Source organism: Numenius arquata, chromosome 1 (assembly GCF_964106895.1).
Source record: "Numenius arquata chromosome 1, bNumArq3.hap1.1, whole genome shotgun sequence".
Classification (NCBI taxonomy): domain Eukaryota; kingdom Metazoa; phylum Chordata; class Aves; order Charadriiformes; family Scolopacidae; genus Numenius; species Numenius arquata.
In genome coordinates, this window is record NC_133576.1 from 48,519,818 (window position 1) to 48,536,904 (window position 17,087).

At 44.3% G+C, this 17,087-nt stretch overlaps 1 protein-coding gene across 1 annotated transcript; it reads left to right on the forward strand.

Moving 5' to 3' along the window:
* Window positions 1-210: 210 nt before the first annotated feature.
* On the forward strand, window positions 211-8,033 carry DYNLT3 (dynein light chain Tctex-type 3). The gene is made up of 5 exons (XM_074146114.1): window positions 211-305; window positions 1,561-1,602; window positions 3,479-3,602; window positions 4,663-4,740; window positions 5,828-8,033. Exons 1-5 carry the CDS (start codon window positions 276-278, stop codon window positions 5,902-5,904), a joined length of 351 nt encoding a protein of 116 aa, XP_074002215.1. The 5' UTR covers window positions 211-275; the 3' UTR covers window positions 5,905-8,033.
* The last annotated feature ends 9,054 nt before the right edge of the window (window positions 8,034-17,087 follow it).

Sequence of the window (17,087 nt, forward strand, 5' to 3'; positions counted from 1 at the left end):
CGGGCGGCGGCGGAGCGGCCCCGCCACCCCGAGCGCCCGGGGGTGGTCACTGCCGGCCTGGCTGGACTGCGAGGCCCACGCTCACTCCCTTCCTACTCGGCTCGGCACTGCCGCCGCCAGGTACCCACCAGCCCGGGACGATCCGGCCCTCCCTACCCTCCGCCCCGGCGCCGCTGCCGCAGGAGGCCCCGCCCGGCTCGGCCCGGGGGAGGCGGAGCCGCACAGGACTCGCCACCTTCGCCGCTGCCGGAAGAGCCGCCGCCTGCGCCGGGACCATGGAGGACTTTCACCCCCACAACGATGAGGTAGGGGCTGCCGCCCTCCGGCGGGGCGGGGGGCTGCGGGCTGTGCCCGGGTGGGCCGCAGGGCTCTCCGCCGGCCAGCCCCCGGCCCCGCGCAGGAGGGAGCCAGCCAAGAGCCTGGGGGCGGGCGGCCGGGCAGCGCTGCCGGGGACGCTGCCCCTGCCCCGGCCGGGACGGGCAGGTGTAAGGCTGTAGCTGTAGAGACGGGCTTTGCGGCGGGACCCCTTGGGCCCCGTCCGTCGGGCAGCTCCGGCGCCCGGGCAACAGCTGTCGGCCCGACTCGGGGGGCGCGGGGCGTCCTGAGGGCTTGGCGCTGCCCTCGGCCTGCCCCGGGCTCCGGTCGTTACCGGCTCGCTCGGGTTCTGGGGGCTAAAAGCTCCTCAAGGGGCGGTGGGAGCGGTGTTTCGGGGTGCTGCCGCCCACTGTGGTGCTGTCAGTCCGCGGCCATTTTTCCTGTATCAGCCTTGGAAAAAACCCAACAAGTGCCGGGCCCGCTCAGCGCTGCAGGCTGCTCCCCGCCAGACAGAACCGGGGAGCCTTTCCCTCCCCGGGGGGCCTCGCTTCGGGTCTCTAAGCACCAGTTTTCATTAAAAAAACCCCCAGAAACTCGTAGAAGCATTATTGTCCTTGAGGTTTCTGTCCTCGCCCATGTGTTTGAAGTTGATGGGTATGAAGAGGCAGATGGCACGGTGGCACGTGCTGTGTCTCCTTTGGAAGCTAAGCTAAACGCTGGCGAGTAGGAATGAGCAGAAGATAGGAGCCATTAAAACTGGCAAGCTTTTTCTGCATTCGAGAAAGTTACTTGGGTAAGCTAATGACTACGGAAACCAGTTGTTTTGATACTAGGGTTGCAAAACCTTGTGTTGCCCTTTGGCAGCAAAATGTTACCAGTTAGTAAGTCTGTGACTCCAGTAAAAACCGGGATTGACACCCAGAGGAAAAGATTTGTCTTGGAGAATATTCCCATGACACGCATAGACAATGGTGGCATTTAATCTTTACGGAAAGTGTGAATTGAACCTGTTTCCAAACTTCACTGAGGCCTGAGCTTTTGGACCCACTCAAGTGCGACTAGCAAAATGATACTAAATAACTTATGTATGGTGCTGGGGGAAAAAAGTTAAGATTTTAGAATTACACTAACAGACTGCACAATGTAAATAACCACAGATGGGGCCTGATGATTATGTGTTACTTAGAGTAAAACAGCATCATTTGTTTACTTTTCTATCAGAAATAATAATAATTTTTATTACAGATGATCTTCAATGCTGATGAAGCCCACAACATAGTTAAGGAGGTAGGTTTTAGATAACAACTTTATTTCAAAGAAATTCTTTACCTTACCTTGCAGTATAGTGAAAGCAGTTACTTTCATTGACCATCCCAGATGCTCAATTCAGTCTTATATGAAAGTATTATTTATATCAAATAAAGACAGAGTTTCATTTGGAACTTCTTTAAGCTTCATCTAATTGCTGTCTTCAACTACCTAAAGAGGGGAAGGTAAATGAGAGACAAGGGAGCCAGAATTCGCATTACAGTGGAAAGATGAGGAGCAGCAGTCACAAGTTGCAAGGGCAATTCACTCTGATTTTATTTTTTTTTCCCCTTTATCCAGCTAGAGGGTAGTTAATCAGTAGAAGGGTCACAGGCAGAGCTTGTGGAGTCTCCAGCCTTAGAGATTTTTAAAACTTGACAAGACCTTGAGCAACATGATCAGACTGGGAGGTTAGCCTTGGATTGAGCAGGAGGTTGCACTACATGAGCTCATTATTCTAGTGATGCTTTTGAAAAACAATTCTTGCACAAAAAGCAGGCTGAAAGTGAGTAGCCTGATGGTCTAAATTAAATACCTAGTAACTGGAAAGTGATTAATGCAGAGCCTATGGCATACAGATGCTGTCAGGTTTTGCAGGGAAATACCAGTTTGAGAAAGGAGTTCCTAGAGGGGCTCTGCAGGTCCTTTCCCACCTGCCCTATCAGGAAGGGAAAGGGCTGCACTTCTAGAAATCCTCCAGCACATAACAGCAAGCTCTTGGATGTCAGATAAATGACAATTCAACCCTTTATATAACTGTCCCTGCCTTGAAAGGCCAAATACGGTATGACGGTCTCCTGTCGCTGGGAGTAAAGCCAAGTGTTTCTGCCTCTGATTGAAAGCTTAATCAGAGCCGAGGAGCTCTAGCACTGGATACATTTCTGGAAGGACCAAAATCCCTGAGGGATCTTGTCCCTCTTCTGTCTTCTATTCTGTTTTGTGAATGTTTGTTTTCAGTGAGTCCTTTGTCCAGCTTTATACACCATGATCAGAACTAATTGGGCTTTTTAAGGTCTGGGGCACAAGTCTCTTACACAGTCTGTTAGTGGGTGGTTAGTATGCAGGATTCATCTCACCGAATCAGAGGAGAACATAGTTTTATTTTACTTACCTTTTCCAGGTGTGCATCTCCTAACCAAATTTCTCATTTTAAGAAGTACCTATCGGCACATAATTCTGAATTTCTTATGAGTAGAGAATGCAGTTTAAAAGTTACAGTTAGAAGGCTTTCTGTTCAATCATTTTAAGTGTAAGCAAGGCTTGGCCAGTCTGTACCCATGGGAGAACATGCAATTTTTATGCAGTTCAGATATTTCTTGTGCTGCAAGATATGACCCTTGAGTATCTCTCACATCTTCCTCATCTTTTAAGCTGGGGTATGCATTTCACTCTCTAGCTCTGAAGATTTTGGTATATTGCTTGCAGGCTCTGAAAGGTTGGCCAGTCCAAGCTGACATTATTGATTTGAGCAGTACCATTTCTATTACAGTAGCTTCTGAAAGCCAAGCTGGAGTAGGCAGTCATTAGGAACAGTGGGATGTATTAGTATCTTCACTGATAAATAGATACATTCACTTAACTTGGTACTTAAAGCATATGGCTAAGGTCTGTCCTCCAAGGAATGTTTAGTCAGAGCCTCATTTTTCACCATGTAATAATGTTGTAAATACGTACAAAAAAAATAAGTTTCCGAGAGGCTCATTTTGCTTCCCATTCAGCAACTGATACCTCATGAGCTCAAGGGATTTAAAGTAATCTAATTGCCAGCGAAAATTCCTCAGATTATGCAAGACATTTTAAGCCTCTACATTTTGAAGTATGTTTATTGTAACTATCTTTTTTTTCTCTATTTTAGTGCATAGAAAGTGTTTTAGGCAAGGCGGATTATAATCACAACAAAGTCAACCAGTGGACTGCTGCTATAGTAGAACAGTCGCTGACGCATCTGGTAAAACTTGGAAAAACATATAAGTACATTGGTAAGTACAAGCAGTCATACTTTTACCACATACCATCACAACAAATAATTGCTGAAAGGTTCATTTGAATGCAGTGCTATATTCAATAGGAAGTTTTAAACTGTAAACAAAGCAGAGCAGATATTGTTATATACATTTTTAGTAATACCTGTGGTAAAACCATGGGAGTTTTGCCTGGCCTAATCATGCTAGCAACACTTAGCGCAGAAGATGACATATTACAGTCTTTCCAGACTGTTAAGCAGCTCCAAAACAATTACATGAACTTTTTGGTATTGGTTCAGGAAATAATTGCATATCTTAAACAAAATTTTCAGTAGCGTTAAGCTTCCTATAAACACAGACATTTGAAAGACTTTAGTCCTTTATGCCAAGTTATGTCCTGTTATATGTATACCCGACGTGCTGTAGGTGAACCTGCTTTGGCAGGGGGGTTGGACTAGATGATCTCTGAAGGTCCCTTCCAACCTTTACCATTCTGTGATATCTGTGGAAGGGAAATGGAAATGAGTAGAAGCTTAATTCACTTGGGTCCTTTGTGGAGTGCTGATGTAGTGGCAAATGTTTGTGCTCTGTTTTGTTTTGAAAGTCTTGGATTCAGATTATCACCGGTTTTATGACCATTGCAGGTCAGTCTAGAAATGCTGCATGTTACTAGAGTGTGGTTTCAGAGAGCAGTCAACCAGTACTCTTGGGAAACAACTCTCATCAAGTGCGACTTCTGCTGTAGCTGTGAGGACAGCACCTGCAATCCCATTCTGAGGTGCACGTGACACAAGCCGTATCTAAGTAGTTTAATAGATAAAAACCATAATCCTATTAGCAAGCATTTTGTTAAAGCTGTTGTCTTTACATGAGTAAAAATAATCATGAAATGAGTACCAAGTTCTTGAGGAAAATACTGGGGAGCGAGGGGGTTGTCAAAAAAGGTTTTGACTTAGCTGAATTACACCTGCCAGCCATTTGAAAATGTAATGCAGGCTTGAGTTCAGAAGTACTGAATGATTCACCTCTTCTGCTTTAATAATGAATTCCTTGCTTTTATGACTGTCTCTTGCAGTAACCTGTGCAGTGATGCAGAGGAGTGGAGCTGGTCTTCACACAGCAAGCTCGTGCTTCTGGGATACCACAACTGATGGTAAGTTTCCTCACTCAAATTAAAAATTTATGGTAAAAGAAATGTTACTTATTACTTAGTTGTAATAGGTTGAACATTTTCAAGAGTGATTGAAAAGAAGTAGCTTCCAGGATTAGATGCTTGTTTACAATCCCAACAGAAATATTTTATTAGCAGTCAGTGCCTGCATTAAGAGTGATTGCTTTGTAAATTATGAAAAGCAGGACTAGGAATGCCTTCATGCTGAAACAGGAGTCAAAACATTTAATCCTCATCAGTAACCATAGATCAGTTGAAGACGTTGCTCGCAGTAAATGCAAGTGGGTTGTCCTAAACATACCTGCCTGTCCACTGAATGGGAACAGTGCTACTTTGCAGGAGAACAGACTTGGTGAAAAATAGAAATAGTTTGACTAACAGTATGTCTTTCAGTTGCTTAACTATCAGCCACATTTGGGTGCATTTTATTGCTTCTAATTTAGTTCTAAATGCATTTTTTCCCCAGGTTCAGAATACTGTGGGGAAACAAAATTAAAATAATTTTATGTCTGTCACAGACTCAGAAAGGTCTTTTTAGAAGAGGGCACCAAGATTTAACTTAAAAATAGAGAGGGAATTAGGAAGTCAACGAAGGTTAAAAAAAAAAAAACATAAAGTGAAGTTAAGTAAAAGAGTACAGTTTAATCTTCATGTTTCCTTGGCTTGTAAGGCATTGATACAACAGAAGAGCAGAAATTACAGGAAGCAAATACACTAGAATGTATTTGATCCAGTCTTTTTTCTGATTTCTCGTCTGATTATCTTGCCAATTTCAGTATGAGATTTTCAAGGATTTTTGCAAGCCCAGCTTCTAAAGAGAGATGCTGAAATTGTGTTTTCTTGGAAACTGTCTTAAGCACAGAAGGCTCATGTTAGCTAGTAAACAATGTACAAGTTAATGAAAACGTTTCGAGGACCATAGTCTATTTATAGCCAAGATGAAATAATAGTACTTACCTTAAATCACAGCTGAATTATTCATACTAATTTGACATAATTTACACCGCAATAATGTGAATGTAGTAAAGACACTGGAATTCTATTTTTATTTTGCAATAATCTCTTCTAGGAACCTGCACAGTGAGATGGGAAAACCGAACAATGAACTGCATTGTCAATGTGTTTGCTGTTGCTATTATTCTGTAGCTGACTGGAAGATAAATATAAGCAACACCGAAGCCTTTAAAAAAAAAAAAAAAATCATCCAAACACATGGCTAAATATTTCAAACCATTATTTGTTTTTGTATGAAGAGCATACAGTTCAAGCCAGTTCTCATAGATAAATTATCTGAAAGCTAGCAAAAACATTAAAATATATTTATGTATCTATCGAAAGAGAAAGTTTTAGTAATTTAAATATTCAGAAGTATGTTAATGAGAAGATGCCACAAAGATCAATACAATTTATATCAAAGCTAATATCAAAGATACTTTATTCAAGAGGAACAAAACACATCAAATCAAAGGGCAAAGGGCAAGCAAGACCTCTCAGGATTATGGTGCATTTGGGAACAAATTATGAACACAATTCAGAGTGGATATACTGTAAACGATACTGGTGCTTCATGCTTGATTAATCAAAGCCAACTGTCACATTGAATGCTGGTGCTTGTGAAATTGCATGAGCATCACATTTCGGTCAAGCATGAACTTTTACATTGAAACTAAATCCAGTTAAGCTTTTTCCCTGGAGGCAGAGGATGACTTCACTGGGACAAAGGTGAAATATACCTAGTCCTTGCAGAATTCTAATGTATCTTCAGAATGAAGAACATAATACTTGTTATCGATTCAGGGAAACGTGCTGGGGATCAGACATCAGCCCTTCCTTCATTGTTTGTAAATCTGAAAACATTCTGAAGGTACTTAAATTTTACTTCATTCCACGACTGCGGAATTTGTGACAAGCACTTTATTGATTCCTCATGCAGTAGCCAGGAGCTAGGAAAGTAAGGCTGGACCCACATTACTCCAAGTAGGGTTAAAGTGTTTGGAGAGAAGGCACACACATTTCTAGAGGCTCTTGTTAGCTTTGAAAGCGTTTATCTTAAAGCAACATATCTGTTCTTTATAGGAGTGTTTCCTACACTGTCTAAGTCTAGAATTGGATCTTAGTCCTATGAAATAATACAGTTAAGTTTTAAGCACTAAGAGTTCCCCTCCTGTAAAGATTTATGCAAGTTCTTAACTTTGCTCATCTGATGAGTCTTAACTTGAAATATTCCACGTGGAAGAAAAGCATTTGCACACATGCAAGTACTTGCTGGATTAGGGCCTACATTTTTGTTGATTAATGCACAAATTATATGATAAAGAAACGTATCAATACCAAAAATGCCTAAAAGATTGCTGCCACTAAGTGGCAGCTACATTAAGTTGTTTTCTCAGATGCTGCTTACGGATAGAATTTTTTCTTTATTACTGCATGCCTTTGGAAGAGACTGGTAACTACCAAACAGCTACCATAAGGCTGTTTTGGATTTTAACAAATGAATATTAAAGCACTATTATGCAGTTTTGTTTGGTTTGGTTTGTTGGGTTTTTTTCCAGATAACTGACTACTAGGGCATGTAGCAAGTGTCCTGTACAAAGAACAAGCTAAAAACCACTTCATTGCTTAAATTGTGTATACGTATAGCTAGTATGAGACTACAGAAAGAACACACATAGGTGTAATTCATGATACCTTTCAAAATCTCTTGCTTTACAGACAAATAGAGTTCCGCTTTTACCTAAGTGCAAGTAAAATTAATACTGTAATATTGCATTTGCCTAACAGGCAAGTGTAGCGTGAAAATGTATGTGTATGTTGTACTGACCTTCAAATGTATTCAAATTTAATGTTATTTGGGTTAGGAGAGCAATTTCTGTACTAGGTACCAGCATCCAAGAGCTGAATTGTGGAACTGACAAAAATGCAGTAGTTCACCGATACTTGGCATTGTGCAAAGCAAAAAAATAAGCGGGGGAGCAACCGGAAAAAGGTTTGATACAATTGACACAGTTTAAGAAGTGTGCGAGTAAAAAGCAGTGGCTGTTTTCCACCTTTAATGCGCATTTGGATGCCATGGTCAGAAGAAATATACCAAATAGCCACTTGTAATCTCGTTTTTGCTTTACTTGAAAGCAAGATGCACTGAGTAAATCTATCAGTTAATGAGGTTTGGTGAAGGTTCTGCTGCAGAAGAAACCTAGAAAATACTGCCTAATTATGACTGCTTCGTTTTTCTTTCTACCAAAAAAAAAAAATAAATAAAGTTTTGCCTTAGTTGTATTTTTGCCTCGTATTCTTGATCAATATAAACAGGAACTGAGAAAAATGTTCCTCTTACTTTCCTTCACTTGTATACAATAGTGAGAACTTGAAAAAGTTATTGAAGTGGTGTGTGCATTTTAGGGACAAGACCTCATCAAAGGCTTGTCAGGCTTAGCATAATTTCTTACACCTCTTGTCTACTCGGACGACTTCTTGCTGCTCGTCTTGATGATGCAAGTTAAAGTTTGTTACTCCAGAAAGACTATTACGAAACTCTGGGAAAAGTATTTTCATTCCGTATTGTATCCTTGTGAATTTAACTTCTTTCCCATCTTTTTTCCCCATCCTCCTCGGTACAAGCAGATGCTTGTGTTTAATATAGCTCTTAAAACAAATGCTGGACACCATTAGTTGCTTTTCCAATTAGTTTGTTTTCAAGGATAATAAAACTATGAATTGCAGGATATGAAAACCCACAACATTTCAATAGTATTTTCTATCAACATAATGGTTTTTTACTTGTTGCAATCGTGGGGTGAGTTATTGTTAACAATGGGGGTCTTATTAATAGGAAAGAAGAGTTTGCGTTAAGGTATTGCCCATATATATATATGCAGCTATATGTTCCTTCATACGATTTTATGACAAAAGACACCTGTTATTCTCCCCATGCAAATTTTGTTAATTTAAACAGAAAAGTGTGAAAGGGGGGGTAAGGGAGCAGATTCACTACTTTCCTTTTCATTGCCTGCCGGATATCTGTCAGTAACTTGTTACCTTTCTGATGACTGTCTTCCCATTATACTCAACTTGATCCACGAATCAAGTACAAATCCTGATTATTGGGATGTGCTTTGCTGCCTCCTGACCAGGTCATTTTGTTCCTACTTAATTCTGAGAGGGATGTTTTTAGCACAGTCGCGGTGTGATGCAAGCACGGAGCCAGACCGCAGCCCCCATCAGAGTCCTGCCTGTGTGTCTGCAGGGCATTTCCCAGCTCGAAGCCAGCACCGGTCTGTCCCTGGGGGAGTATCCGGGCTCAGATGTGGTATTCTGTAAACGCGGCAATAAACCCAGTTGCAAAGGGGCTCCGGAGCTGTGCAGTCATGTTTTATTGTGTTACACCTGAGCTGCTCTAGCCTGCTGGGTCTATGCCAGGTAAGGGGTCTGTGGAGATAGATTGGCTTGTAGGTGGAATGGTTTCTCTCTTCCCCCCGCAACGGAAGGAAGGCTACAGCCAAACACCGCATGCCCACCGAGGGAGAGTTTTCTACTCCGATGAGTCTAAATCACTATGGAGTGACTGGAGGTTTTAGCTCAATGTGCCATCAAGCATCTATTTTCAAACACAGGAAACGTATTGTGACAGCAGCTTTATTTGTAACATAAAACTTTTCTGAAGAGGAACAGAGTAGCGCTAGAGGGACAGCCACAAACACCCCTGTAACTCCCATCCCACCATCTGACCTATAATGACTTGCAAAGGAGAATCGGGGTTACAGAAACTGTCACTGGTCATTATGGCTTGCATCAGGCTCGTAGTTACTCTCATACAAAGAAGCTACCGGGGCCACACAGCACAAGCGCATGAAGGAAAAGAGAAACAGAAAGGCAAGTTTTGCAGTGACACTACCACTTTAAACAGATGGTCTTGCCATATCTGTAAGTTAATTATGGAGTTTGTAATTCAAAGCTGCTTATGTAGCTTCACAGCATAGAGACCACACAGAGTTCAGAATCAAAGCCATTGAAATCCCCCATCCACAGGGGAAGGTGGCGAGATAGACTAGCTGGCTCAGCTGCAAGAAAGTGAAACTTCATTCTAATCAGCAGGTTCTCCTCCTCATAGGCCTATATTGGATATAATCAGAATAATTTTTGATCGGCACCTCCTAAATCAGATGCAGCATCATATATGGAACCCCCCCGTCATATCTGTAAACACCTTAAGAAGAAATTAAGCATTCTCTGCTGTTTTTGTAGTTTACTGAAGTTTTTGAGGCAGCCTTTATTCAGTGCTTGTTCGTGACCGTGTAGAATTAGAAGTTAGGGGAAAGGGGGATGAATTAAATGAAGTCCTTGTTTGACAAAAAGAAGTGTAATCTTTCTATATATAACTTGTCATGCATACATTTATATATAAGTATGTTCATCCTTTTTATTTATCCATTCCCCTCACAATTTTGAGTCATACACAGATAATTTTGTTCATTTAGATAATTCAACACAGATAATTCTTGTTCATTTCATCTCTTGTTGCTCATTTCCACTTCAGCAAGGTCCAGGCATCAAAACAAGAGCTCCGACTGTTCATACGAACAAATATCCTGGCCAGAGATAATACAATTTAGCATTTAGATATGAGCCAGCAGAAGTGAGAGGGTAACAGCGAGGCTACAACTGCCATTACTGGTACCCACAGCAGTCTGCTCGAGGCAGTCACAACTTTATCCAATCTTGAGCAATAATTTTGGGGGTTTATTTTCTCTATGGGCTTTTACAGTGGCTGTCGAAACTGGTCTGACCAAATCACACAAGAATCTGCTGCAGGGTTTCGAGTGATGTGATTTGTTAGTTTGAAATGTCTTCAAAAATGTGTAAGGACCTCACAGATCAACGCTTTAATAGCTATATAGTGTTCATGCCCAAGTTGAACATTTTAGGAAATTAAACAAACTATAATCACAGTTGTAGCTTGATTGTCTGCTAATGTTGTGAACAAATTATACTTGCCCATTTCATGGCACTCACTATAGGTGCCCTGAATGATAATTGAAATGATTGTTGGTGGGGAGCAACTTTGCAAAAGCTGGCCTTGGAAGGGAAGAAAGTGAGTAGTTTTAATTTAAGGTTTAGATCTGGGTCAACTGAGGCTTAAGGATCAGTGCTGAGACCTTCCAAGCTCATCTGTTTCTACTGTTGCTTTAACATCTTAAGAAAACTTATGCAGTTGCCTCAATTTTGGTTTGGTTGGTTTTTTGTGTGCAAAATTTTGGCTTCATTTGAGTAGCAACTGGTAAATACACAGAATCACAGAATGGTAGGGGTTGAAACGGACCTTCAGAGATCATCTCATCCAATCCCCCTGCCAAAGCAGGTTCGCCTAGAGCAGGTTGGACAGGAACGCATCCAGGCGGGTTTTGAATATCTCCAGAAAAGGAGAGTCCACAACCTCTCTGGGCAGCCTGTTCCAGTGCTCTGCCACCCTCAAAGTAAAGAAGTTTTTCCTCATGTTGAGACGGAATTTCCTGTGTTCCCGTTTGTGCCCATTGCCCCTCATCCTGTCACCACTGAAAAAAGTCTGGCCCCATCTTCTTGACAGCTGCCCTTAAGATACTTATAAGCATTGATAAGATCCCCTCTCAGTCTTCTCCAAGCTGAACAGACCCAGGCCTCTCAGCCTTTCCTCACGAGAGGCGCTCCATTCCCTTAATCATCTTTGTCGCCCTCTGCTGGGCTCTCTCCAGTAGTGCCTTGTCTTTCTTAAACCTGGGAGCCCAGAACTGGACACAGTACTCCAGATATGGCCTCAACCAGGGCAGAGTAGAGGGGAAGGATAACCTCCCTCGACCTCACGTATACGCGCTTCTCACTTTGGGTTTCATAGATTGCTCTACCTGAAGCGGACACAAACCCCTCCGCACAGGTGGCTCTGCTGCCGCTGGGGGGGACACATAGCAAGGGCCCTCTGCCGCCTCCCACCGACCTCCTCCCGGCAGCGCTGCCCCGGCAGGCCGAGCCTCAGCCCAGAGGGGACCTGCCCGCCCCGCACCTCCGGTGCCGCCACCCCACACGGGTTCCCCACTTCCAGCAGCCTCATGGCGGTAAATGGCCGAGCTGGCTGCGTTAGAGGTGGAAGTCACTCACACATACGTTAGAGCTGACTGCCGGCACCTCCGGATTTCAAGGCGGGCGCGGCCATCCCAGCCGCTGGCATTCGGGATTTCCACAGTCCCCAGTGCTCCTGCCGGGGAGCCAGGGAGGCGCGGCCCCGCCACGGCTGCCGGCACCGAGGGCCGAAGCCGGCGGCAGGTGGCGCGGCCGAGCTCCCCGCCGTGTGGGGACGGGCTGCCCTTCCCACCCCCGCCGGCCTGTGGAAAAGCGCAGCCTCCCGGCCCCAGCGGCCGAAGCTCCCGATGGTTTCCCCGGCCGGAGCCCCCGCCGCGGAGGAAGGAGAGCGCGGCCGGGCCGGGCCGGGCCGGGCTGCGGGTGGGGACGGGCCCGTTGTAAAGGGGCAGAGAGCGGTGCCGGGAGAAGCGGTGCCCCGGCTCGCCGGCCTTGCACAGCGTCCGTTGCACAAGCCCGGCGGTTCCTGTCCGGGGGTGCTGGTTGGCAGCTGCTGCCAAGGGGGCTGGGCCCGAGGGAGACCCCGGGGCCTCGGCTCGGTGCCGCTCCGGGCAGTGAGGAACTGTGACAAGGAGAGGTGGCAGGGGAGCGGTCAAAGACAGTCACCGGCGTGGGACATAGCCAAGGTGGAAATACCCCAACCCTAGTCTTAAGGGTAGTAGTAATAACACATAACACCAAGCTGAGTGGTGCGGTTGACACACCTGTGGGACAGGATGCCATCCACAGGGACCTGGACAAGCTTGAGAAGTGGGCCTCTGAACATCTGGAGGTTCAACAAGGCCAAGTGCAGGGTCCTGCACCTGTGTTGGGGCAACACCCAGTATCAACAGAGGCTGGAGGAGGAAGGAGTTGAGAACAGCCCTGATAAGAAGGACTTGGGGGTACTGGTGGACAAAAAGCTGGATACAAGCTGACAATGTGCGCTCGCAGCCCAGGAAGCAAACTGTATCCTGGGCTGCATCAAAAGAAGTGTGGCCAGCAGGCAAAAGGAGGTCATTCTGCCCCTGTATTCCATTCTGGTGAGACCCCACCTGGAGTAGTGCATCCAGCTCTGGAGCCCTCAGCACAGGACAGACATGGAGCTGTTGGAGGGGGTCCAGAGGAGGGCCACGAAGATGATCAGAGGGATGGAACGTCTCTCCTATGAGGACAGGCTGAGAGAGTTGTAGTTGTTCAGCCTGGAGAAGAGAAGACTCTGGGGAGACCTCATTGTGGCCTTTCAGTACTTAAAGGGGGCCTATAGGAAAGATGGGAACAAAATTTTTAGTAGGCCCTGGCAATAGGACAAGGGGTAATGGCTTGAAACTAAAATAGGGTAGATTTAGAATAGATATAAGCAAGAAATTCTTTCCTGTGAGGGTGATGAAGCACTGGAACAGGTTGCCCAGAGAGGTGGTAGATGCCCCATCCCTGGAAACATTCAAGGTCAGGTTGGACGGGGCTCTGAGCAACCCGATCTAGTTGAAGGTGTCCCTGCTCATTGCAGGGGGATGTTGGGCTAGATGCCCTTTAAAGGTCCCTTCCAACCCAAACTATTCTATGATCCTACAACAGTAACTTTCTTACAAAACAGCACGGGGCAGTTATGGTTATGCCATTCCTCTTGAAACATAAGTTTTCTGTGAAATTGTCATAGCCTTCAGGAAACATGAGACTGCAAACTGTCATTGCTAGCCGACAGATACCTCACAGATGCTCTTCTTACTTCCCTACTGGGAATTCGGGAGTTAGGCAGCAGCTGTGAGCTGTGTATGTGACAATCACCCGTCTTCTGACTTTGGCTATTTTTGTATTAGCTGTTGGGCCTCATAAAATAAGCTTTTTGTATGCATGCTTAGCTATGTATATGAAATACTTTTAATTTCAGTGTTGCTACTTTTAAAAATACTTTCTCTTGAGAAGAGACACGGGACTGCCATTCATGTATTAGACCACAACAGCAATGATATCTATTGGTACTTGAACAGATGTTGAGAAATTAAAAATAGAATTGGTGTTATATATTGCCAACCTCCTTCATTCACCCACTGGAGCTGGTTGAGGGGCTGTACAATCTCGTAAAAATTTGCATGATGCTTTCTCTTTTATAAGCCAAACTTGAAATGGAGAAAAGCAAAGAAGAGAGGCAGCGTGAAGGGACAGGGAAAGCACCAACAGCTCAAACAGAAACTTAAGAAAGAATGCAGAGCTCCAGATTTATTTTTTATTTTCCACATAGGTACGTAATTTAAATGAGAGGCAAACTCCATCTCATAGGACCAACCCTGAGATGCAGCTTAATTTAAAAAACCTGGTCTCCGTCTCTCCCTTTTTTCAGTAATCCACTCGTTCCCTCAGCTCCTATCTCATTTGTTTATGAAAACAGATTAAATAAACCTGGCATGGAAACCTAGCTTAAGAACTGCTCAAAGAGTAGCCACTGGAATGTGTGATCATGGTTCTCCGTAGTAGTAGTAGTAGTGTTTTTATGATGATGTTGTTATTCCTGCATCACCAAGAAGCACTCAGTTGGGAACAATACCCCACTATGCTGGGTGTTCTTCAAACATAAAAGAAAAGCCCAGCTACTGCGTGAAAACTATTCAGTTTGACTGCAAAAAGAAAACTGCAAAGGATGGATGGACACAGGCATCCTGATGGATGGACATAGGAACACAAAGAAGGCACCCCAAAAGTAGTGGTCCCGGAGAGGAATTTGAGTCCAACAGTTGTCTCAAGATGAGGACAGAGATGAAGGTGTCTGGGAAAGGTCATGGCTGAGAATTTTGGTGCTGACTGATACATCAAGGGCAACAACAGTGGGCTGGGGATCTGCCTACTTAGAAACTTTAGTCACAGCATTTTGAGAGTCGCACTTAGTTAGAAGTCAGGTTTAAGATGAAAATGGGAGCATCGGCAATCATATAAAATACTTTTTCAGTTATGGATGGAAGAGAAGAAGGGATGGTAGATATGTTAGCAAGGAATTGTTTTGATTAGTTTTTTAAAAGATGAGAGTACTCTTGAGTTGGGTGAAGAACAAGGCCAACGAGGTAAGAGGTTCCCATTGCAGCTTGTGTGGTATTTACAAGCTATGCAAAGGCCAGTCCTGGGCAACCTTTCCCACTGACAGTTTCCTCGGCAGGAGTAAATACATACTCGGCACGTATGGCAGAAGTTGGCTAGCTCGCCCCGACTTGCCCCTCTGCTGATACAGCTTCCTTGTGTGGTTACAAAATGCAAAAGCTGTTCCTGTTATCTGGCGATGTTTTCATCCATTAGTATGGGGAGAAGGGAAGGCCCAGCATCTTTAAACAAATTAAATGGCTGTGGATATTAGCCAAATAAGGAGGGAACATCTGTTACTTCTAAAGGGGAAGTGGCCATCTTAATGGGTTACAGGTTAGTCTTTGCAAATGACTTGAAAGTAACATGAGGACTTTCATAATTTTCTTGCATTTGGGGCTAGTTTCTGTTACTGACATAAATGCAAGTGTACCAGTTCAATTTTCCTAATAGTAAGTTGCCTGCATCTGTCACTCCCTGACTAAGTCTGAGAAATGCAGGGGTTTTTTTTGCAGCGTAACGGTTGGGGGATGCTGTTTTTCCAGCCTCACAAGCCAAGACTCATATAGTGGTTCTCATCATCTCTCTCGCTGATTATGACTGTTCCTTTTCTGCCAGCCTCCAGATCCCCTCCTCGAATGTTGCTACAGAGATCTTATCTCTAATCTCTCACTGTTACCTGTATCCTGCTAATTTACAGTTAACCACCCCACCACCGTGGAAGGATTTAGGGCATACAAGTACCTACAGAGGGAATCAGTGCATAAAGGGCTTAAATAGGATTTTGTCTTCTTTCAGGCTGTCAACGAGGAATACTGGCAAATGCTGTAAATGTACCAGTGTATTGGACCTGTAATGCAACGCTCAGGCCAACACTTATATCACTACAGTTACCCTGCAGGAGAGCTGTTGTTCAGAGCAGTTGCTTGGGGAAAAGCTGCTGGTATCCCCCAGGCAGTGATGTGAGGGCACTCAGCATGTGAACCTGCAGTCCCCAAACAGTCACTTCATTCATTTCGGTGGCTTTTACAGTGGTACCAGCTGAATGTCTGACAGATTAATGCAAATAAAGGCATTGGGGCAGTCGTTAAATTAACAACAATGACTAACTTGAGGCAAGATCCCCTGGCTATGTTTGCAACACGGGCTTTGCTGCCCGCCTCAGAGGGTGTGAAATGGCAGAGAAAGGGCTCACTTCCAGCTGCAGCAATAACTGTGGCAGAGACTATAATCTTGAGAGGTTTTCTGTAAAGTGAATGCAAAGTAATATCGGGTAACTGAGCATCAGTCCTCTTTAAGCAGTATTTCATTGCAACTCATGTTTCTGTCCTTTACATACTGTTTTTATCGTTATTTGTTTTGGCTTGTAGCATTAGGTCTTCGCTGTTGAGGGCATTTAATTTATGCATGTGAGATGGACAATAGTGATATAAAATGATCCACATACTGACTTAACCATTTGCAGTCGTAGTATACTGAAAGTATTTCACAAATTGTTAACAGAAGAGAGGGGCTTTCAAAATTTTGGGGCAGAAGGCAGCTGATGATGGTCTACGGGGCTCTTTTTCTGTCTTCTCAGGGGGACTGGCTCTAGAAAGTGTTTCTCACAGTTGGTTTGTCAGTCTTTGCTGATTATTTCCTTGGTGCTCTCTGAGAAGCGTTTAGGTCTCGGAGGGCTTGTGTGAGTTTATCACCTGAAAATGGGCTTGTGCTAGCATCGGTTGTCACAGATGAACAGGAAGTATGAGAAAAAGGCAGTGAGCTATAAAACCACAGCAGCAGCAGCTCTCTTCATTAGCTGTTCATGGGAACTTGCCCAGCCTTTGGTCATCCTGCAGGGATATTCACTTATGCCCTGGCTGCATGGGATTGCAGGGTAGGAGTCTCTCTGGTCTATAAGGGTGGAGAGTCTGTGATATGAAACTGCACACTTGCTGTGCCAAAAGGCCCTGCTGTTGACACCAGTATAGATAGATACTGATACATTTTGGCCTGTTAACTGCAAAGAGATGATGGCAGGTGCCCTGCCCCAGTTCTTCCCTATACCATTTCTGCACCCAGGAAAATTCTACCTGAATTTTCTCAGTGCTCTCCATCATTCAAAGAGAAACCTTACAGAGCTGCAGTGCAGGCCCTGGACTTTTGCATGGTCCAGTCTAACTCACAGGAGTGTAAAA

Bases quoted from the DNA above. Each gene is read 5' to 3' on its own strand.
- DYNLT3 (XM_074146114.1), top strand. From the start codon at position 276: ATGGAGGACTTTCACCCCCACAACGATGAG. The intron at 306-1,560 runs GTAGGGGCTGCC...TTTTTATTACAG, and splicing joins TTCACCCCCACAACGATGAG to ATGATCTTCAATGCTGATGA. The intron at 1,603-3,478 runs GTAGGTTTTAGA...TCTCTATTTTAG, and splicing joins CCCACAACATAGTTAAGGAG to TGCATAGAAAGTGTTTTAGG.